This window comes from Haliotis asinina, chromosome 14 (genome assembly GCF_037392515.1).
Source record: "Haliotis asinina isolate JCU_RB_2024 chromosome 14, JCU_Hal_asi_v2, whole genome shotgun sequence".
NCBI classification, from domain to species: domain Eukaryota; kingdom Metazoa; phylum Mollusca; class Gastropoda; order Lepetellida; family Haliotidae; genus Haliotis; species Haliotis asinina.
Window position 1 is genome coordinate 46377693 of NC_090293.1, and position 23502 is coordinate 46401194.

General features: G+C 42.0%; 1 protein-coding gene across 1 annotated transcript in view; it reads right to left on the reverse strand.

The window, feature by feature from the left end:
• The window catches only part of LOC137260832 (protocadherin Fat 4-like), a 65603-nt gene that overhangs the window by 1885 nt on the left and 40216 nt on the right, over window positions 1-23502 (reverse strand). The window contains exons 35-54 of the mRNA XM_067798392.1: window positions 22753-23173; window positions 21834-22027; window positions 21070-21312; window positions 20654-20907; window positions 16074-16260; window positions 14784-15195; window positions 13199-13392; window positions 12332-12568; window positions 11424-11662; window positions 10517-10703; window positions 9727-10323; window positions 8566-8804; window positions 7215-7401; window positions 6406-7002; window positions 5361-5599; window positions 4058-4244; window positions 2211-2756; window positions 1443-1590; window positions 1235-1275; window positions 374-443 (exon numbers count right to left, since the gene is read on the reverse strand). Coding sequence (XP_067654493.1) covers window positions 374-443; window positions 1235-1275; window positions 1443-1590; window positions 2211-2756; window positions 4058-4244; window positions 5361-5599; window positions 6406-7002; window positions 7215-7401; window positions 8566-8804; window positions 9727-10323; window positions 10517-10703; window positions 11424-11662; window positions 12332-12568; window positions 13199-13392; window positions 14784-15195; window positions 16074-16260; window positions 20654-20907; window positions 21070-21312; window positions 21834-22027; window positions 22753-23173 — 5419 coding nt within the window. The remainder of the gene's footprint in view (window positions 1-373; window positions 444-1234; window positions 1276-1442; window positions 1591-2210; window positions 2757-4057; window positions 4245-5360; window positions 5600-6405; window positions 7003-7214; window positions 7402-8565; window positions 8805-9726; window positions 10324-10516; window positions 10704-11423; window positions 11663-12331; window positions 12569-13198; window positions 13393-14783; window positions 15196-16073; window positions 16261-20653; window positions 20908-21069; window positions 21313-21833; window positions 22028-22752; window positions 23174-23502) is intronic.

Here is a 23502-nt window from a genome sequence, read left to right on the forward strand (position 1 = left end):
ACGGCCGAAAGGATTAACCAGTCAGGCAAAGGCTACTGTTTAGGGTTTGGCGGAACTTACAAAATTCCCCATTCGTCACCACTTGCCCCTTTTCCTAACCTCCAAGAAGACTCGTCCCCAACTCGATGCTTGTTATGTGCGAAAATTCGACAAACCAACTAGAACGTGCGTGATGGATGCGGTGCTTTCATAAAATAATCCCGACTATTTAAATCGTTTATGGCATTATGTTACTGCTTAGAAAGTCATGAAAATATACATCGCCATACTGAAAGTACAGAGAACGTACTAATAATACTAGGGTTTGTTAGACTCAGTAGAGGGATGCAACGAATAACACATATTTAGTCTATGTATACATAGACTAACTTACAGATCATCATCGAAGGGCTTCACCGCATCATCCTGGATCCCTCTCTCAAGGGTATTTTCTCGGGGAAACACTGAAACGTGAAGGTACATAGGCAATAATGCCCAGTAAATGTAGTTATAGGCCACACTGCCTTGCAACTGAGGCACGCTTTCTGTCAGATTCAATGATCTTAAACGTCAAAGTCAGAAAAATCAGAAATAGGCTATCGGGCTGAAATAAATATGTATATATAAATAGTTAAGAAATCAACATTTGTACAAATTGTTTTAAGACATTTTTAGATTTACATAACTCTTTATTAGAGCTGAATTAATCTAACGACATGGATCGAGTTGCTTTGTTTCGGAAACATTTTTGTTATAAAGTAGATGAAGGAAAATCAATCTGATCCGGTTTGACTTTGTTCAACGCCGCACTCAGCAATATTCAAGCTATATGGCGGTGGTCTGGTCGAGTTTGGACCGAACAACCAGTGATCATCATGATGAGCATCGACTCGCAAATGGGACACGATGATGTATGTCAGCTTGTGCAAAGGAAGAGTCTTTGTTTTGTCACTTTGGAGCAACATTTCTACAGCGCCATCGGATAATATAAACCTATTTCTTATTCCACGTGGAAATACAGTCGAGTGTGCACTTAACAGAATCACTATCACAAGTTAATTTGTTCATGCACAAATCTCAGTACTCCAAAGTTGGACAACGTTGCTCAAACACATTAATGGGTCTGTCACTTTTGGAGATACCTCAAATGGGTTTATACCTGGTATTGATGTGAGGAACAGAACCCGGGCACAAGCGAACGTTATAAAGGATACGGCCGCTTTATCAAGAACATTGTTTGGTAATACATCCTCACCTTTACCCCTACTCTTCTGAGGAACTCTGGGTGTCTTCGGCCTGGAATTAAACATAGCATACTGACGTAAAAAAGAAAGTACACATCTGGCTTGTTTAAAAGAAAAATAATGTTAAAAATCCCCTCAAAATAAGCTACTGAATGACTTGTCAACTAATAGCGTCTATCCTTAACTATATATTGCTATAGTTAAGGCGTGACGGTTTACCTGCATTGCATGGCGAGAACTCCAAACAGCACTGCTGTCAACAGCATGACTGCTGCCCTCATTATCCAAGTCTCAATGACGTCACTGGTCGACCTGGATGGCGGAGTATCTTCTGTCGTCGTCATGTTGTTGCAGTCACACGTTGCAGCTGCAGCATGAACAACATCTGCAGATGTACTTCTGTTTACTTAGCAATGGACCCGTGAAGGTCCCGGGGTAGAACAGGCCATGCTTGCCGTAAAAGGTGACTATGCTTGTCTTAAGAGGCGACTAACGGGATTGGGTGGTCAGGCACGCTGACTTGGTTGACACATGTCATCGGTTCCCAGTTACGCAGATCGATGCTCTTGTTGTTGATCACTGGATTTCTTGGTCCAGACTAGATTATTTACAGACCGCCCCAATATATGGCTGGAATATTGCTGAGTGCGGCATAAAACAAAACTGAATCACTTACAAATGGGGTAAGGTAAAAATGGGGTTTAAAGTTGAACATTTTTCAGTTATATCTTCAAGTTCCCCCTGTTGAGTGAGTCACTGCTTGTACTGGTTCGGCCCCAGTTTAATATTGGAAACATATTGATATGCTACACTGTCCCGCTTCTGTCGCCTTAAAGCCAGACTGGGAATCAACAAGTACCATCTGTTAGATGATCAAACTCCCTGCATGAACTACTGCGAATCCTACTACTGCCTCGCGCAAAATCAGTGTGTAGAGATTTCAAGGACGACTGGGCCATCCTTGTTCCATGTTAGCTTCAATCTTACCTTTAGTAGTCGTTGCCGTAGTAACTGAAGAACAAACAGTACTGTTTCCACAATTTTCGAATAGTATCTGCACATGCCCAGTAACTGTTAATTCCGGGGTTCCACCATCTGAGACCAAGACTTGAATATTTTCAACAAGGTCATCCACAGCGCTACCTACTGGCGAACTTAGAAGAGTTACCTCCCCTGAATTGCTGACTGAGACGTACGGATTAGACCCGGAATCAATAGCAAAATTGAGGTTTGGTCCGTCATCGTCAACAGCCGTTAACGTCACCAGTGATGTTCCAGCTGCAGTACCGCACGGTACATTGACGGTTGTCATGGTTACTGATAAAGCTGGCTGTATATCATTAATGTTTTGAACAATCACTGTCTGGAGTACTGCAACGCTTCTTGGCGTGGACCCCATGTCAGAAGCTAAGATTGTGACGTTATAATATGAGGTTCCGCCTGTTGAAGGGTCAAAGTCCAATTGAGACGATGTTGTCAGACGTCCAGAGGATGGGTCTATTGAGAATTTGTTTGGCTCACTGGCACCAGCATCTGAAGCAAATATCACATGGATGAAGGTCATTTGAGAACTTCAGAAGGTGGTAGCCTATCGGTTAAAGCGTTTGCTCGTCATGCCGAAGACCCGTGTTCGATTCCCTACATGGAAACAATATGAGAAGCACATTTCTGGTGTCGCAGCCATGATACATCATACTCAGACACTCACTCATGCACAGCATCAAAATATGGCGAAAGGGTAAGGGTGAAAAATTAATGGTTCGTTAATATAGTGATGAGACTGGGCACAACATCAACATAATAACATAAAAGCAGAACTGAAATAAAACAAATATTAAAAGAATTATATCAGAAACTATACGGGTTCCATTCTCAAATACATCAGACACCTGTGCGGGGAGGTTTCAAAGAACTCATGGCCTAAATGAAGAAACATTAGCAGGCATATGCCATCAATTTGGAACAATTCAATAACAGATTCAGTATAATTTTCAATCATTTTAGTTTCGAAAGTAGAATCGTTAATGTGTGAATGTTTGCAACTATTTGTATATCTTAAAGAATTTTATTATGTCCTTCCATCTATAGATAAATTTTACTCCTTACTAAACTGCAAGAATCCTGGTATAATTCTGAATGTTGCGATGTTTACATATCATTCTATGAAACTTAGAAAAGAATACTTGCCACCGACCATCCTCCGAACGTCACAAAAATGTTGTATGAAACATAATAGCACATAATACTGTATATACATATAGGTTTAAAATGATTCTATATACTGTACTTTATATTGTAGTCTTTGGCCTGTGGTCTTTGAGTACTGAATAAAAGATTGATGGAACAGATTCAGTAAAATTTTCAATGATTTTAGTTTCGAAAACAGAATCGTTAATGTGTGAATGTTTGCAAGTACTTATGTAAGATATTTGTATTAAAACATTTGTAACTGCTTCTATCAAACTCGTCTCACTTTGAATCGTTTGAATTTTGTTTCCTGTTTTCCGAATTTCGGAGTTTTATCCTCAGAAAACCTTAAGACAGGAGGGTAAACAAAATCACCAATCAAAGCAAAAGCCCACATGATTATGCATTGTAACCTCTTTTGGTTTGTATATATCATCTAAATATACGTTTCACAAGAGTATCTCATTCATATCACATTAACATTAGGATTCTTGAAAAAAAAACCGGGATCCGTAAAACGAGAAATAAGATTGGTCTGACCTTAACAAATAAAGACCCAAGATAAACTTGATCTCATGTTCATCACTTCGAAAAGTCCTTCAAGAAATCATCCTTGCAGTTGCAGTATATTTTAATCACTGGTTCACCTGTCAAAACGGAGTCGATGCTGTAGACCACGTGGCCATCCACTCCAAGGTCAGCATCGGTGGCCGTAACGACGATGACCTCATGTCCAAGGGGTACATTTTCGTCCACGGTCAGTGCTGGAAATTCACCGCTACTGTCCGGTTTCGGACTCTGATACACTGGGTCAAACTCGTTCTGGGGACTGATCTGGTGAATGTAAAGATCAAAACATCTGAACTTGCAATCTTGCAATTATTACCTGAATACCTACCGCTGACGTAACTCAAACCAACCGATCCTGGATAGAATTAGTCTTTCGCAGCTCCTACTTGTGGTATGAGGCAAAAGGGATCGGGTGGTTTTGCGCGCTGACGTGGTAGACACGTCATTGTATCTCGAGTACGAAGATCGGTGATCATACTATTGATCACTGGGAGGTCTGGTTTTTAATAGACCGCAGCTTTATAGCTGGAATACTGCTGAGTGCGGCGTTAAACAGCAACACACAGACACATAGCATATGCTTACAACTAATTGGCATTCCTAACTTAAACTAGCCTAAGGAAAGGTAGTCCTTAGCTAAACTTATCAAGAAACGTCTAAGACAGCATTGATAATCACATTTCGTTCAGGTATGATGCTTCTGCAAACACAAATCAGCATCTAGATATTAATGATATATAACAACAGAAACGTTTTTTAGTCAAGTTTTGAAATATACCGAGAATAGAAAGTTAAGCGCCAGTCTAAGATAAGCATCAAAAATAAGATGTGAAGCTGTGGAAATGTCAGGCTGAATTAATTTGGAAGACCAATCCATATTTAGAGAAGGTTCATCTGGTAGCTGTTTTAGGGACGCTATAATCATTTGTATTTGCAATTAAAGGAAGTATTGTTACAGATATGATGACACTGGTTTTTAAATCAAACTAACTATTCCGGTTATTAAAGACTATTAAATTTCACTTGTTAAAAGTGACTATCATGCGACCATAAAAAAGTCATTTCTGTTTTTCATTTTTCAAAAGAAGGTAACCTTTTTCAGGAAAGCAAAATGCATGTTTAACCAAAAGCGCATTCACCCTGTGGAAAGTAAAAGATAATTACCATTGTGGCTTTGTGTTTTTAACTAACAGTACTAAACCAAATGATGACAGCTCGTTTTTTTCTATGTGCCAGCCTATATTTTTCGCAAAATATACTGGATGGCGCTTAACTTTTTAGAAGACGCTTACTTTTATGAGATTTCATTTTTTCGAAACATGCGTTTCTTTTGTTGTTCACTATACATATGCCTGTCAACATACACAGACGAATATTTACCTCAACTACGACAACAGTCACGCCCGTTTTGGCATCAGCAGCATGGTCGACGACGGTGACGATCAGGGTGTACGTGAAGTTTACCGAAGCTGAGCCTTCGTAGTCTACGACCTGCACGTAAAGGTCGTCCCCGTCAAGTCGGAACAAGCCATCGTTGTTGCCGTCGATGATGTTGAAAGAAAACTGTCCGTTGGTTCCGTTGTCGGCGTCGGTCGCCGAGAATGTTAAGATGAGACTCTCTGGATTATTACAGATTATTAAAGTGATTATTAGTAATATGGTATTAGTAGAATTGTATTAGAGTGTATTAGATACTTGGTAACAATGCACTCAAGCGTAATGAATAGGAGGTGGTCGGAAGCCTAATGGTCAAAGGGTCCGCTCGTCACACTGAAGACCCGTGTTCGATTCCCCACATGGGTACAATGTGTGCGACCGTTTCTGGAGTTCACCGCCGTGATGTTGCTGGAATATTGCTAACAGTGGCGTTAAACAATACTCAATCACTATGTCATCAACAAAAATGTCAATGCAGACACAGTACTAACTTTTATAGTCTGTACACTTCGTGGACATGGCGCCGTTTACAATTTAGGTTAGAACTTGTCTTCAGCATGTCGGTCTTCTGCATGTCGGTCGTTAATGACTACTAACGGGATTTTGCGAGCTTGCTAGCTAATATGGATGATTTCAAAATCACGTGCTCGTTATGTCGATCACTTGATTGTCAGACCCAGGTTCAAATATGTACAGACCAAATATTGCAGAATTTTTTAACACACAATTTGACAAATATTTTATCACTGTCATTAGCATTTGGTGGTAGTTGCAGAGCGGCTGGGTAGCCTGGTTGATAAAGCGGTCACTCGTCACGTCGAAGACCTAGGTTCGATTCCCGACATGGGTACAGTGTGTGAAGCCCTCAATGTGTGCAGTGCTCAAGGGGTTTTCTTTCGTTTAATTTGATATAAGCCGTTGAGAACATGCCATTTCTTGGAACAACAACGGTTTTTCATTTAAACATTTTTTTCTGGGTAATATTTACCTCCCGTCCCATTTTCTGGAACTGCAACTGTGTGGAGAGACTTTGAGAACATTGGCGTGTGGACGTTGGTGTCATTGTTGCACTCGGTATTGGTTTGACAGTTTTCAAAGACCACCAAGAGGTGACCCTTGCCCTGAAGATTCGGGGTACCCTGGTCTGACACCAGTAATGGTATCGATTGGACCAAGTCTTCTACAGTGACACCTGTCGTGGAGGCCGTGAGAGTTACCTCCCCTGAAGCACTGTCAACGGACACATGTTGGTTGGTTCCTGCTTCGATTTCGTAAACAAGTGACGGACTATCCTCGTCATCGGCCGACAACGTCACGACTGACGATCCCACAACATCGGTACAGGCTACATTGACAGTGTAAGTATCGTTCACAAACTTTGGCGCAATGTCGTTGACGTTGGTGAGATTGACCCGTTGAATTCCTGAAGTGTTCTTTGGTACAGATCCCTTATCGGAGACTGTGATCGTGACGTCATAATACTTCACTCCTCCCGTTGATTGGTCAAAATCCAAACTAGAACTGGTTTTAAGTTTACCAGTTCCAGATTCGATAATGAACACCCCTGGCATGTTGACACCCGTATCTGAAACGTTTGAGTTGATATCATAAATTTCAAGCCTTGGCCTTCAATTTCCGTTGCAGGAATAAAAGAAGAATTAGTACAGAATTGTTATAATGTTGAAAAAATAAAGACCATGTCTTTTGTTTCGGAGAAATCCTACTTTGAACTGAGCAGAGGTTTTCACTGATCATGACCCTTTGTACACATTGTCTCTGTACACATTGTCTCTGTACCTGACACAACTGACGTAATGCTGTACGTCACTTCACCGTCTTCGCCGAGGTCCGCGTCAGTCGCTGTAACGGTGACAACGTCATAATCTGGGCTTACATCCTCATCCACGACCACACTAGGGAAAAATCTTGCACCATCCACGGAAGGACTGCTCCACAAGGGGGCGAACTCGTTCTCGGGGGTGACCTGAACAAAAATAATCAGACGTATGAATTTTAAGTCTTAAAGATATTTGTATGTATTATTTTGAAAGCGTAATACAATATTTAATAATATTGTTTGATTAGTACATACTAGTGATGGGAATTAGTTGAAATCTTACAACTGATGATTTCTTAATTACCAACGAACCATCATCAAAAAACATTTCAGATTTTCCTATTAAAGTTCACATGCAACGTAAAACACAACTTTGCAGATTCTGATACCTTTCAAATGCACTTACCGAAACAAATCATCAAAAATGCCAATTCAACCTATAAAGTTGAAAAAAAATGCGATGAAAAAAAGCCCGCGAAATCAGAGTTCAAGCGATTCACTAAATCCACATGATTTTGTTTGACAACGGTATATGAATCCATAGTGAAACGAACAAGAACAACAAAATAAGTTGTTATCCATAAAGAATCTTACTTTCTGGTGACTCGCCGTATTTCTAAAATGCTCGCCAAACAGATCATCTTTCTGTACACACAATGAGCCCTCATCGTATCACCAAATGAACCAGCCAATTCGATGCCGCCGTTACACGTGACTGCACCCCCACCCCCTATGACTGGGTTCGGTATCCCGAGGGCTTCGTTTCGAGGGAAGTAAGCGTAGGTACAACATACTGCACTTTTGAATCGCGATTGTACGCTTATAACTTTGTTTATTTGGTTTATTTTACAAGCAGCAATGTATATTATATGTCATGAATAAGTAATAATCGTGATTAAATTATGCTTGATTTTTTGTTGCATGTGACCTTTAAGGTTGCAGACAAGTATAAGATGTTTCTCTGTTGGTATCTCTTTTATTCTGAAACTGCGCAACTTCTACAATGATGCACCTTGCTGCTTTAAAGAGATGACTAGAAAATCATGAACATAAACTTTCTGGGGTCTTCAAGAAATAGTCAGTAATGGGTTATTAAAAAGCGAAGTGAGTTTTCTTAATTCATAAATATGTTCTCAAGCCCTTACAACATCTAAGATACGTTCAGTCAAGTGTTTAAAGACTATAACAGTGGTTCAAACACCGTTTGTGTTTGATTATGCAAAAATGTGATCGATTTATTGTTTGTGTGATCGCTGCGACCAATCTTCGATCCTTTCAAGTGTTCCGAACACCACTAGTACATGCACCTACTTCAACAATGACGACGGTGACGCCTGTTCTTGCATCGGCTGCGTGGTCGACGGCAGTGACGGTAAGGGAGTACGTGAAGTCAATTGACGATGATGATTCGTAATCCACGATATTTACGTACAGATCGTCTCCGTCAAGTCGGAACAAGCCGTCGTTGTTGCCGTCGCTGATGTTGAATGTAAACTGACCGTTGGTACCATTGTCGGCGTCAGTTGCAGTGAAGGTCAAAATTAGAGTCTCTGGTTGAACAGGAGAAAATTATTAAAATATCTGAAGTTCTTGAAAGACATTTGGAAGTTGGAATAATGTAGTTAACAACTTCTTTTTATTCTGTACACGACGTCTCAAAGCCATTTCTTTCCCTCTCATGATTCATTTGACGGAGGAGTCAGGATAAGATCCGGAACGTTGTACAAAGAATAAAAAGAAATTTATTTCCACAGAACGCGTCATGTATTAATGCCATCATTTACTTTATAATACTCATGCAAGTATATAGTTTGAGTTGTAACCATAGTAACAGTGAGGAATTATTTCGGAGAGTTAGAGCACGTGTTCATCAAAGAATTGGACTTATAAAAAGGTAATTTGTACCAACGGTACTCTCTCTGATAATGGTCGATTTATCAGTTTCTTTGGATTCAGTGAGGATTTGCAGGCTAAAGAAATCTGTTGTGCTCCCTTGTAGATGTAGTCTGAAGGCAGGTAAATCACTAATACTAATTCATCAGGTAATAATGCTAACAGGAATTAGAAATATAACTAACAGTGATAAAATTTCCACATCCGAAATACATCCTGCCCTGGAAGAATACCAGAGCAACATGAATGTACCATTTTGTTACTCCCTGAATCCCCGTGAAGATCCTTTACAATTGGATTTCAGCAAGACGTGATTGTCGTAGTAGACGATTAATGGGATCATGTGGTCATGTTCGGTGACTTAACAGACCGAAAAAAAAGTAAACAAAAACAAACAACAAAAATACAAAACAAGCAAGTGACCTTAAGAGAGCAATAATTTGTCCTAACTAAGTTTCCACTTGCCCTGATTTTTATGACATAATCAGGATGATGTAATTATGAAAGAATAAATCCACATCTTATTTGATGTTAATTTTTACTGGACTATTTATCAAGACTATTTCATTAAACTTTTACCCCCAGTCGCATTTTCTGGAACCGCAACTGTGTGGAGAGACTTTGAGAACATTGGCGTGAAGTCGTTGGTGTCGTTGTTGCACTCGGTATTGGTTTCGCAGTTTTCAAAGACCACCAAGAGGTGACCCTTGCCCTGAAGATTCGGGGTACCCTGGTCTGACACCAGTAATGGTATCGATTGGACCAACTCTTCTACAGTGACACCTGTTGGAGGGACTATAAGAGTTACCTCCCCTGAAGCACTGTCAACGGACACATGTTGGTTGGTTCCTGCTTCGATTTCGTAAACAAGTGACGGACTATCCTCGTCATCGGCCGACAACGTCACGACTGACGACCCCGCAACATCGGTACAGGCTACATTGACAGTGTAAGTATCGTTCACAAACTTTGGCGCAATGTCGTTGACGTTGGTGAGATTGACACGCTGAATTGCTGAAGTGGTCTTCGGTACAGATCCCTTATCGGAGACTGTGATCGTGACGTCATAATACTTGACCCCTCCCGTTGATTGGTCAAAATCCAAACTCGAACTGGTTTTAAGTTTACCGGTTCCAGATTCGATAATGAACACCCCTGGCATGTTGACACCCATATCTGAAACGTTTGAGTTGATATTATAAATTTTAGGCCTTCAATTTCCGTTGCAGGAATAAAAGAAGAATCAGTAAAGAATAAAGAAAAAGAAAAGAACAAAGGCCATGTTTTTTGTTTTGAAGAAATCCTACTTTGAATAGAGCAGAGGCTTTCACTGATCATGACCCTCGAATCATTGACATTGTCTCTGTACCTGACACAACTGACGTAATGCTGTACGTCACTTCACCGTCTTCGCCGAGGTCCGCGTCAGTCGCTGTAACGGTGACAACGTCATAATCTGGGCTTACATCCTCATCCACGACCACACTAGGGAAATATCTTGCACCATCCACGGAAGGACTGCTCCACAAGGGGGCGAACTCGTTCTCGGGGGTGACCTGAACAAAAATAATCAGACGTATGAATTTTAAGTCTTAAAGATATTTGTATGCATTATTTTTGAAATGGTAATACAATTTTTAATAATATCGTTTGATTGGTACATACTAGTGATAAGAATTAGTTGAAATCTTACAACTGATGGTTTCTTAATCACCAACGAACAATCATGGGGAAAAATCAGATGAGACGGAAGGGCTGTTCCACAAAGGGGCGAACTCGTTCTCGGGGGTGACCTAAACCAAAATAATCGGATTAAGGTTTTATGTTTTATAGATTAAGACAGAAATGCAGCAGGGAGGGTTCGGCTGATCCTGGCACAGTCAGGCTGGTAAAGCTCATCATCAGCTCAGGGCCCTCGTTCCCTCTACAAGAAGCCCAGACAGCCAGGAATCACTGGAAACACCTAGGAAACACTGTCTAGTTGAACCCACCAAGAGCCTCCGGAGAATATGAAAGCTCCCCAACACTGCAGCATTCACATTACCCAGGGCAGTCTCCTGATCTGCGCCAAGAGTTCAGGAGGTACAAACCAAGGGCACCGAGAATAATGGGGAGCCTGACGACAGTGTACTTGGGATGCAAGCGAGACATTTCAAAGGCGAGATTATTATCATTGCTATTGTTTGTATTTTTTTATTTTACTGGAAACAAATAAGTATTTTTTGACAGCGCAAGTTATTTGTCAATAATAACTATTTGACTTGTACAAAATCTACCTCAACAATGACGACGGTGACGCCTGTTCTTGCATCGGCTGCGTGGTCGACGGCGGTGACGGTCAGGGAGTACGTGAAGTCAATTGACGATGCTGATTCGTAATCCACGACATTTACGTACAGATCGTCCCCGTCAAGTCGGAACAAGCCGTCGTTGTTGCCGTCGCTGATGTTGAAAGTAAACAGGCCGTTGGTTCCACTGTCGGCGTCAGTCACAGTGAGGGTTAACAACAGAGTTTCTGAAGAATATTTCCATGCGTTGAAATGTAAACACATGATGATTAACTAATAACTGTTACCAACGTAATAGATAAAATCAAAATCCGTGCTTTGTCAGAAAAACAACATAAAGACGAGTGATTTTTACGCCGCACTCAGCAATATTCCAGCTATAAGGCGGAGATCTGTAAATAATCACGACTGGATCAGACAATCCAGTGATCAAAACCGTGAGCATCGAGCACTTGGCAACTGATGACATGTGACTACCCGATCCCGTTAGTGGAATCTTAAGGCAAGCATAGTCGCCTTTTATGGCAAGCATGGGTTGCTGAAGGCCTATTCTACCCCGGACCTTCACAGGTACTTAATTGGCGCTAAATTAGAAGAGGGGACAGGTCAGTCAGCCTGACCATCTGATCCAGTTAGCCGCATGGATTATTGAAGACCAGTAATAACCCTCATGTTCACGGTGTTCGTGATGAGCAAGTGTCAAATTTGCAGCGTTATGGTATCTGTTCCTGATTTAGCTGATGCATGTCACTGCAACCCGATGGCGTTCATCGATTTTCGTGGTGTCAGTCACTGGCTTGTCTGGTTCAGGCTCCAATAGCTACAGACCGCATTCATGCGGCTGGAAGCGTTATGCAACCTTCACACACGAATGTTCAAATATTATTCAATCGTACCTCCAGTGGAATTCTCTGCTACATGTACTCTGTGTACTGCCTTGCTGAATACTGGCGTGTTGTCGTTGACGTCCGTGACGACGATATCTAACGCCTGAGTCACTGTATGGCCAGCGGCGTCTCCGACGTGAAGCACAACGTCGAGATTGCCTGACACTAAATTCTCGTAGTCGACCACTTCCTTAAGAGTGATCTCCCCTGTCGAACTATTTATAGCCAGAAGACCACTATCCGCACCTAATGAACCATCAAGGAGGAACTAAATTTGGTAAATCGTGAATATGTGGAAACTAAAAGGTAATGCCTCAAATGGCACATATATGAGAAAAATACGTAAATGGAACACATACGCAATAATAATAATTCAATGTAATGAAAATGAGATTTTGAAAATATGTAAATGAAGGATGAATAGCAACATGGAACGCTGATAATAGAGAAACAGAAAGGACGAGGGGGTACTTGCTGTTAAAGCAGCCAGGTAATCAATGTGCATGTGTAGAGAAGTTTCAATTTCAAACATGCATCTCGCACACACGGTTGTTGAGACCGACAGCCATGTGACAGACCAGTTACAACAAATTGCACACCCATATCCACACACGCACACACCCACTCGCGCATACATACACTACCTCGTGACTGCGGGATGTAATTGATAGCTACTTATCTTAAATGCTCCAAACCATCACTAAACACGCCAGCCTGTAGTTCTTAAGATGCAATATTAAACAAAAATGTTCAAGTACGATTAAAAGACAATGTCATATCTTTCATAAAACGGTCCCTCTCCGACAGTCTAACACTAATAAGAAGACAATGGAAGTCAGACATTCAACAGATTGCACATAGTCACTCGTACTGTACCTTGTAAACTGTAGGCGAGGGTGTCGCTGTTATCAGCGTCAATGACGATGTGGCCTCTCGCGACGTCCGTCCCCACAGGGATCTCTTCCGGAATGTATATCGTCTTGGTAACCGTGACGACTGGAGTCTCGTCGTTTGAGTCCAGGACGTGGACTACGATAGTCTGGTTTACTGAGTATGTTCCATCTGTGGCGCTGATCCCGAAAATATAACACCATATACTGAACAGCGAATACAGCGTTCGCCCATCACACCGAAGACCGGTTTGATTCCCACTCGGTCTCAGGACTCGAGAACCCGAAAAAGAGAGAAAGCTAAACGTGAAAACGCGTGCAGTCCTGGATGAGAAAAGGTCGAACGTATGGGCCCAATTTGATCTTGGCACTTCAAAACACAAAACCACGCGTCGCCATTTTAGCACTATGCCGTGTTATGCAGGGAGCTCAACAATCTCAGTGAGAACATATTTTCATATGAAACACGAATCTGTCACTGTGGATGATTCTTCCCCAAATCCAGTCAAAAAGCAAGTCAAGCTGACTCGAAAACATACGAGACACACACACTCAGAGTTGTAGCTGCTTTGATCACTATTTTAATTACTTGTTGTCACTTAAGAGATATAAGTTTCACGTTTAAATCGTTTCAGCGTTGATGTTTTGACAATTTAACAAAACTTATATCGATTGTTAAAAGAACTGCACTATGGCGTTCGCTTGGTTATTTCATGTTCAATACATTGTTTTCTCTTATAAATGTCATCACTTTATTGAATTTCTAGTTTTCAAATCACATGCCTTCATCAACACCAACATGTGTGTTAATGCTGTAAATTGCTGATTTCACCTTGTTACAAAGGGCAATTTTTTCAAGGAAGTTCACATTTGTTATATTAAACGACCAATGTTGTATTTTTCTGCTTTGTGGGGTGAACCTCATTGTTACCCCAGTCTTAAAGCTTTTCTACCAGTATTCATAACCACGTGCTGCCCCATGTAACGCTATACCTCACCGGAACTGGTTTCTGTGTTGGGCTGTTTGCGCTAGTGGTCAGTTGGGTAATGTGGACCTGCATAGACCGATACCAGTCAAATATGTCTATGACATTAGGTTTGTGTTTCGTCAAAACCACGCCACGCGTTTTATGGAAAGATTTCGTGTGAGTTTTCAATTCAATACAGACGTTAAAACTTTTAAGTGCGGCGTTCGTTTTGAAAATACTACTGAAAACTACATAAAACAGACACACGTGGCTCTCACTAGAATTTATACTATAATTTTCGGCCTTCGAGTCCGGGTCGGGTTTTATCACCCGGACACTCGAGTGCGATGTTTGTTAAACGTCATTCCCACATGGGTACAATGTGTGCAGTCCAGTGCTGGTGTAGCCCGCCGTGATGTTGCTGGCATAGTGCTAAAAGCGCCGTAAAACCACACTCACTCACTCAGTCTAGAAAGCGAACTGTTATCTAAGATTGGTATTTTTGCGACCTGTAAGTTACTGACCCATTTTGGATTTAAAGTGAATGCACCCTGATCTAACAATAGAGAAATTACAGTTACGTCTAGACATTAACACTCTCACCTGACAACAACAGCATGGCAACGCTCTTGTTCGAAGTCCAGTTGCTGGTCGACCTTCAACATTGACCCGTCAACCTTGAACTTGGTATGAGAAGTGCTGAAGGTCACGGTATCTCCATCGACGTCATCGGCCATCAGGGGGACGGCGTCATGTCCGACACTGGCGTTTTCGTAAACATGCACTTCCAGAATAGTGATATTCCACACGGGCGGGTTGTCATTGGATCCTGTGACATCGACGCGCAATGCACCATGGGTAGAGCGAGGGAGCGAGCCTGCGTCCGTGGCTGTGATGTTGACGACGTAATAGTTGACGCCGCCTGTGACGGCATCAGCGTCCAGCTGCCCGGATACTCTCAACTTGCCACTTGATGCGTCTATTGTAAACGTTCCAGGTACTTGGGCTCCAGAATCTAAAACAATATATTGACACGATCCACAACCAACACGGACACGTCAATGCCAGAGCAAAACCAGTCTCGGTTACGAGTGGACGGAATTACATCACATGGAGCAGGGTGACTCTACATGAAGATTGGGGCGGTGCGCTTTCCTAATGGTTATAGATTTCGCTCGTCACGCCGAAGACCCTGTTCGATTCCCCGCATGAGTACAATGTGTGAGGCCCATTTTTGGTGTACCCCGCTGTGGTACTGTAGATATATTGCTAAAAGCGATGTGAAACCATACTCACTCAACAACTAAAGATCAGAAAATACTTGAGTCACATCAAGTTGGAGTGAGTGAGTGAGTGAGTTTAGTTTTACGCCGCACTCAGCAATATTCCAGCTATATGGCGGCGGTCTGTAAATAATCGAGTCTGGACCAGACAATCCAGTGATCAACAACATGAGCATCGATCTGCGCAATTGGGAACCGATGACATGTGTCAACCAAGTCAGCGAGCCTGACCACCCGATCCCGTTAGTCGCCTCTTACGACAAGCTGAGTCGCCTTTTATAGCAAGCATGGGTTGCTGAAGGCCTATTCTACCCCGGGACCTTCACGGGTCCACATCAAGTTGGAGATAGTGTAGATAGCACTCATGCTGTTGATCACAGGGCTGTCTGCTCCACACTCGATATTCTACAGAAAACCGCCTTATAGCAGGAATATTGTTGAATGTGGCGTAAAATTAAACTCACTCACTCACTCAAGTTGGAGCACTTGGCTGACAATCTGAGATGTTCCAAGTTGTTAAATATTACTCATGTGCCAACATAAAATGCCAGGTGTCTGTAAATAGCACGTGTTGATATTTTGCCATGCTGAGCCTTTATACATGTCACACCTGTTATGCTGGAAGTCACAGAATACACTATGCGACCATCGTCACCGTGATCACCGTCTGTGGCGTTGAATGGCGTCACAACCGTTCCCATGGTGATGTCCTCTGACACAGTGACGTCAGGGAAGAACCCGCTACCATTTAAGACAGGAGTCATGAAGATCGGGGTGCGTTCGTTTTCAGGGAGGACCTGTTTATCATAAAACAAACTAAATATCTTTTCCAAATGTACGCAAAACAATAAATATCTTGTTAAATTAGACTTAAAAAAGATATGATTCAATGATGTTTCATAACGCCCTCAGAGAATATTAGCAATAGGACGGCGACAGCGTTCGAAATAATCGCCATCGCCGGTTGACACTGCATCGGGCGGCAGTTTATATGTGCAGGCCCTTGTGGCCTTCAGTAAATTATCTGTCTTCTTTTACAACTCAAATGTTTCCCATAATTGTTTTCTTTATTTTTCTTTACTGGCATTGGCAATCAACCATGATCCATCATGTTGCCATAACGTACAGTTCACTTCCTGATCCATCACGTTGCCATAACGTACAGTTTCACTTCCTGATCCATCATGTTGCCATAACGTACAGTTTCACTTCCTGATCCATCATGTTGCCATTACGTACAGTTTCACTTCCTGATCCATCATGTTGCCATAACGTACAGTTTCACTTCCTGATCCATCATGTTGCCATAACGTACAGTTTCACTTCCTGATCCATCATGTTGCCAAAACGTACAGTTTCACTTTCTGATCCATCATGTTGCCAAAACGTACAGTTTCACTTCCTCAACCATCATGTTGCCATTACGTACAGTTTCACTTTCTGATCCATCATGTTGCCATTACGTACAGTTTCACTTCCTGATCCACCATGTTACCATTACGTACAGTTTCACTTCCTGATCCATCATGTTGCCATTACGTACAGTTTCACTTCCTGATCCATCATGTTGCCATAACGTACAGTTTCACTTTCTGATCCATCATGTTGCCATTACGTACAGTTTCACTTCCTGATCCATCATGTTGCCATAACGTACAGTTTCACTTCCTGATTCATCATGTTGCCATAACGTACAGTTTCACTTTCTGATCCATCATGTTGCCATTACGTACAGTTTCACTTCCTGATCCATCATGTTGCCATAACGTACAGTTTCACTTCCTGATCCATCATGTTGCCAAAACGTACAGTTTCACTTTCTGATCCATCATGTTGCCATAACGTACAGTTTCACTTCCTCAACCATCATGTTGCCATAACGTACAGTTTCACTTCCTCAACCATCATGTTGCCATAACGTACAGTTTCACTTACTGATTCATCATGTTGCCATTACGTACAGTTTCACTTCCTGATCCATGTTGCCATTACGTACAGTTTCACTTCCTGATCCATCATGTTGCCATAACGTACAGTTTCACTTCCTGATCCATCATGTTGCCAAAACGTACAGTTTCACTTTCTGATCCATCATGTTGCCATAACGTACAGTTTCACTTCCTCAACCATCATGTTGCCATAACGTACAGTTTCACTTCCTCAACCATCATGTTGCCATAACGTACAGTTTCACTTCCTGATCCATCACGTTGCCATAACGTACAGTTTCACTTCCTGATCCATCATGTTGCCATAACGTACAGTTTCACTTCCTGATCCATCATGTTGCCATTACGTACAGTTTCACTTCCTGATCCATCACGTTGCCATTACGTACAGTTTCACTTCCTGATCCATCACGTTGCCATAACGTACAGTTTCACTTTCTGATCCATCATGTTGCCATAACGTACAGCTTCACTTCCTGATCCATCATGTTGCCATAACGTACAGTTTCACTTACTGATTCATCATGTTGCCATTACGTACAGTTTCACTTTCTGATCCATCATGTTGCCATAACGTACAGTTTCACTTCCTGATCCATCATGTTGCCAAAACGTACAGTTTCACTTCCTGATCCATCATGTTGCCATTACGTACAGTTTCACTTCCTGATCCATCATGTTGCCATTACGTACAGTTTCACTTCCTGATCCATCATGTTGCCATAACGTACAGTTTCACTTCCTGATTCATCACGTTGCCATAACGTACAGTTTCACTTCCTGATCCATCATGTTGCCATTACGTACAGTTTCACTTCCTGGTCCATCATGTTGCCATTACGTACAGTTTCACTTCCTGATCCATCATGTTGCCATTACATACAGTTTCACTTCCTGATCCATCATGTTGCCATTACGTACAGTTTCACTTCCTGATCCATCATGTTGCCATAACGTACAGTTTCACTTCCTGATTCATCATGTTGCCATAACGTACAGTTTCACTTCCTGATCCATCACGTTGCCATAACGTACAGTTTCACTTCCTGATCCATCATGTTGCCATTACGTACAGTTTCACTTCCTGATCCATCATGTTGCCATAACGTACAGTTTCACTTCCTGATTCATCATGTTGCCATAACGTACAGCTTCACTTCCTGATCCATCATGTTGCCATTACGTACAGTTTCACTTCCTGATCCATCATGTTGCCATAACGTACAGTTTCACTTCCTGATCCATCATGTTGCCATAACGTACAGTTTCACTTTCTGATCCATCACGTTGCCATTACGTACAGTTTCACTTCCTGATCCATCACGTTGCCATAACGTACAGTTTCACTTCCTGATCCATCATGTTGCCATAACGTACAGTTTCACTTCCTGATCCATCATGTTACCATAACGTACAGTTTCACTTCCTGATATTTCAGCTGTTTGCGCGTGGAAATGACAACACAAATCTTTAACAAATAAAGAAATCTCTGTGTGCCATACGTTTCGGTAACTGATTTTGTAGAAACAGTTTGAAACTGTGTACAGTGTAGTCTGTTTTATTCTTTTTGGCTTGAATTTAACGACATGGACCTGCAGGTTTCAATCAGGGCCTGTAGATTTTAAAACCTGCAGGCGTCAGCAGGCCCTCATGACCAACTGGCAAATTAAAGTATTGCACTGGAACGGCGTGTTAACAAGTGATGCAGGGTCAGAAAAGCCAGTGACTGATATTATGAGCATCAGCTAAAGCCTTCATTGTACGATGTTAAATTCAGTCGCCTCTTAACAGCAGTTCATGCTGCAGAGGTATCTTACTAACTAACTAGTTAACATACATCAAGGCCCCTAGTTTAGTCTCTCTTTGTTTATAGTTGGCCTGACTGATAAATTGAAACTGAAGGGCTTCCTATATTCGGGGATTTATAAACTCGATTTCATACTATTTAATGACAGCAATGTGATTGGCAAGATTCAGGAAAAGCATGATAAATATGCGGGCCTCGCCTTTGAAATGTCTCGCTTACATCCCAAGTACACAGTCGTCAGGCTCCCCATTGTTCTCGGTGCCCTTGGTTTGGTACCTCCTGAGCTCTTGGCGCAGATCAGGAGAGTGCCCGGGTTCTCCACCGGGAGCACAGCCCTTCTGACAATCTGGGTAATGCAGAAGGCTGCAGTGTTGGGGAGCCTCCATATTCTCCGGAAAGCTCTTGGTGGGTCCGACTAGGCAGTGTTTTCTGGGAGAAGTCCCATTCACTGTCTGGGTTGCGTGTAGAGGGGGTGAGGGCCCTGAGCTGATGATGAGCTTGACCAGCCTGACTGTGCCAGGATCACCCAAACCCTCTCTGCCGCATTTCATTTCTAATCTCTAAAACGTAATAACAATAAATTTTAAAATGTATGGCGATAAACTTTGATGATGGATGTAATTTAAGTCCCAGATAGTGAAGATCGTATCCGTGAAGTGACTCATTCATTACTATTTATCGACGGATTGTAGTTGTTGAATCTCTGATAGCAGTTAATCGATGGTAGAAACGAACAACTACTGACAGTCTAGTAAATGGCTCTCGTTGATAAATGCGCAGCGTAAAATACAGGAAGACGTTCACTTTGCTTTAGAGTTATTGCCCGTGTTACCTGTTTTACAAACATGGAGGCAAACACAGCATGCTACTCACAGTTTGAAATTGTGAATTGTAAGAGCTGGATCTCTTGTTAGGTATTACAAGAGGCTGAAACTTCGTCAGCTTGTTTTCATTTCAAATAAACTATACATTTATTTCGGAAATGGCTTCAAACTAACTACCAAACATGATGTCCACCAGTAATTACGACAAAGATTTGGTATAGTGGAACTCTGCAATATTCTGGCAATACGATGGATGTCTGTCAATCTGGCTCTGGTAATTTGGATCTCGTGAGCATGAGATGTGAGACATGACATGCATTAAACAACTCAGCGAACGTTGGATTCTCTGCTGTTAGTCGCATTTTTCAAGCACGTGTTGGTGAAGACAAATTCTAATAGGTACTTTCATGGGGAGAAAATCCCATTTCATATTATCTTATACAAACCTAATCTAGTGCTATGTTAATTGCATCCGAGCCACTCTTATGATTCCACTAAAATTAAATATATATAATAACATTCTAAAATAACATTAGTTCATCTTTCGCCAAACATAGATTCGAAAAACGTTCATGAAGGTGTGAGCACGTTCTAAAAAGGAGTTATCTACCTTGATTGTGACTGTAGATGTCGCTGTGAGCTGAATGTCTCCGCTAGGGTTGTCTATCGCCAAGACCTTGATGTTCAGCGTGTAATCCGTACTTTCCCTAGCCTCATAATCGACAGCGTTAACTCCCGTAATCAACTTAGTGCCGGACAGTTGGAAGTAACCATCAGGGTCACTGCTGCTGTCGATGGATATCGCCACGGTGCTGAAGTCACCGCTGTCGACGTCATTGCAAGTAATCTCGGACAACACAACACCTGGAAGATTAATATCAATTCTTTTAAGAAAGGATCTTCATTTTTGTTTTATGCGCATCAATAAATGCAAATATTTGTAATGTTTTAATTTCGTAGATTTATGTAGGGTTGCAACGGGTCGAACATTTACACTTTTATGTGACACAAAAACATCAGGTGTACCTGATGCTGAATTCTCCGTCACAGTCACCTCGCCCGTGGTGACCTCGCATATAGGTGTGTTATCATTGAGGTCAACGACAGAAAAGTTCAAGGCCGCTGTGTCTCGTAAGCCCGCAGAGTCTGTCACGGTCAAGGTCAGGTCACCAATAAAGGTCACATTTCCGGGAATGTCTCGATCAATCCGATTAGCAATGCTGAACGCCCCCGTGGAACTGTCAATGGTAAAATAGACCGATCCCGTGCCTGCAACCACAGTATCAGAGACTATACCAGCCCGTTTGGGTCAAACTGAAAAATCTCACAATCTCCAAATCGGTTCATGATCAAACATTCAGGATTTTATGAAAACACTTGTAACAACATAAATAACATAACTCCCTACAATCATATGGATAGACGGGTGGGTGTGGCTGAGTGAGTTGGGTTTTACGCCGTTTTAGGAATATTCCCGCCATTACATGGCAGTGGACATCGGAAATGGGCTTCGTACAGTGCAACCATGTGTTGAATCGAACCCAGGTTTTAGGTATGACGATTGAACGCTTTAATCACTAGGCTACCCGCCCCAACCTTTTTAGCCACAAAAAAATATGTGTAAGTTCAGGCATTTTTATAATGGTAGTTGCGTAGAGTCAGCTCTGAGTCCGTGTGTGTCTGAATAGGGTATCTGTCTTCAACTAGTGCCTCTGTCGACTGGTACCATGAAACAGACACTAGCACAAACAGAAACACATGTTCCTAAAACTCTACATAAAGATTTCAACCTGAGATATTGAAAGTAAGACTGTCCCCTTCATCCGGGTCCTCGACTGATAGAAAGCCACCAATATTCATTTCCAGTGGAAGTTCCTCGGGGAGTACCAAGGGAGGGATCAGCGTTATCACAGGTTCCTCGTCCACCACGTTGCCAACGTTGATCGTGAGGGAGACGTTTGCAGTGTATGTGCCATCTGTCGCACTGAATATATGATGTATTTACATGGAAAACGTGACTTAAAACTTCAAAAGTAAACAACATCGAAATTATATTACTTCTATAGTCATGTTCCTCAAAGGGATCTTAATTCATGGTCACATGAGCTGGTTTTTTTGTTACGAGGTGCACATTTCCAATTGCATAAAACGATTTTCCGGATGTCAGTCATCCTTCCGGACTCAATTATAAACACATATTTTAAGTTCGGCGGTCAACAACAATCAAATCTGTATTTAGTATTTAGCTATATGTCTCCTTTTGTTTGTAGAAGAGCCTTTAACGTCGCCATAGACATGAAGTAACATAGGAAGAAAACCGGGGATCGGAAACTGGACAAAATCAAGACGATTTTCCTTATTCAAGTGACTGCATGACGAACCCCCTGCCATCTCATTTGGACTCAATATGCCCTTGTCGCGAACCAGTGGGTTGCGATTTACAAAGCATTCGTAACGTTACCACCTATAGTTGCAGTTTTACCGAACGCTTTGTGGACTGGTTCATATAATTTGAAGCAATCCTTTGCCTTTCACGTCCGATGTTATTCTCTTCCTTCATGAGTGAGTTTAGTTTTACGACGCTCTCAGTAATATACTAACTCTTTGGTCTGTAAATTGCATGAACACCGAACACGGGAATACGATCCCGTTATTCGCCTCTTACGAATTGAAGGTCAATCCTAACCAGGATCTTCTTGCATTCTTTACCTGAACTCTACAGTGTGACAGTGTTGGGTCTCATAGTCCAGTTCCTGCAAAAGTCTGAGATCCGATCCTACCACCTGGAACAAGTTGGCGGAACCGTTCGTAATCTGAAAATCGACGCTGTCACCGTCGTAATCCTTGGCCTCCAGTTTGTAGATATCAGTTCCTACAGGTACTGCCTCATTCACCGTCACCTCTGCCACAACGTTCCTGAAGACGGGAGCGTTGTCGTTCACCCCAGTCAGACTCAGTTTTAGGTTCGTCTCTATGGCGTTTGGGGTTGTTCCTCGGTCGCTAGCTTTTACAGCGATTTCAAAATACTCCACTCCACCCGTTGCCAGGTCTCTGTCCAGGACGCCTGACGTTTTCAGAAGACCTGTCGATTTGTCCAGGAAAAAGAGGCTACTTCTATCAACCCCAGTTTCTGAAATTAAAATACGTGGTGTGTGTTTAAACGTTGATCACATTTTATACAAAGCTCACACAAAGTTGGACAGTACACCATGTGCAATAAATTCCATTTGCAGTGTGGATCGGGTGGTTGCACGATGTGAATTGTCTGGGAGTGTCTTGGTGACCTATGTCATTGTTTAATTACCTAGATTATATTTGATCGCGATCTTTCTCCATTAACACAGTAGTAATATTGCTTGCGGTGTAAAACATATCCTCAAACATTTTTTCTTTAGTTACCTTGACCTTAGGTCTGACCTCCTACAGTGACCTTGCCCTTGTAGTTGGTGTACATGTCAA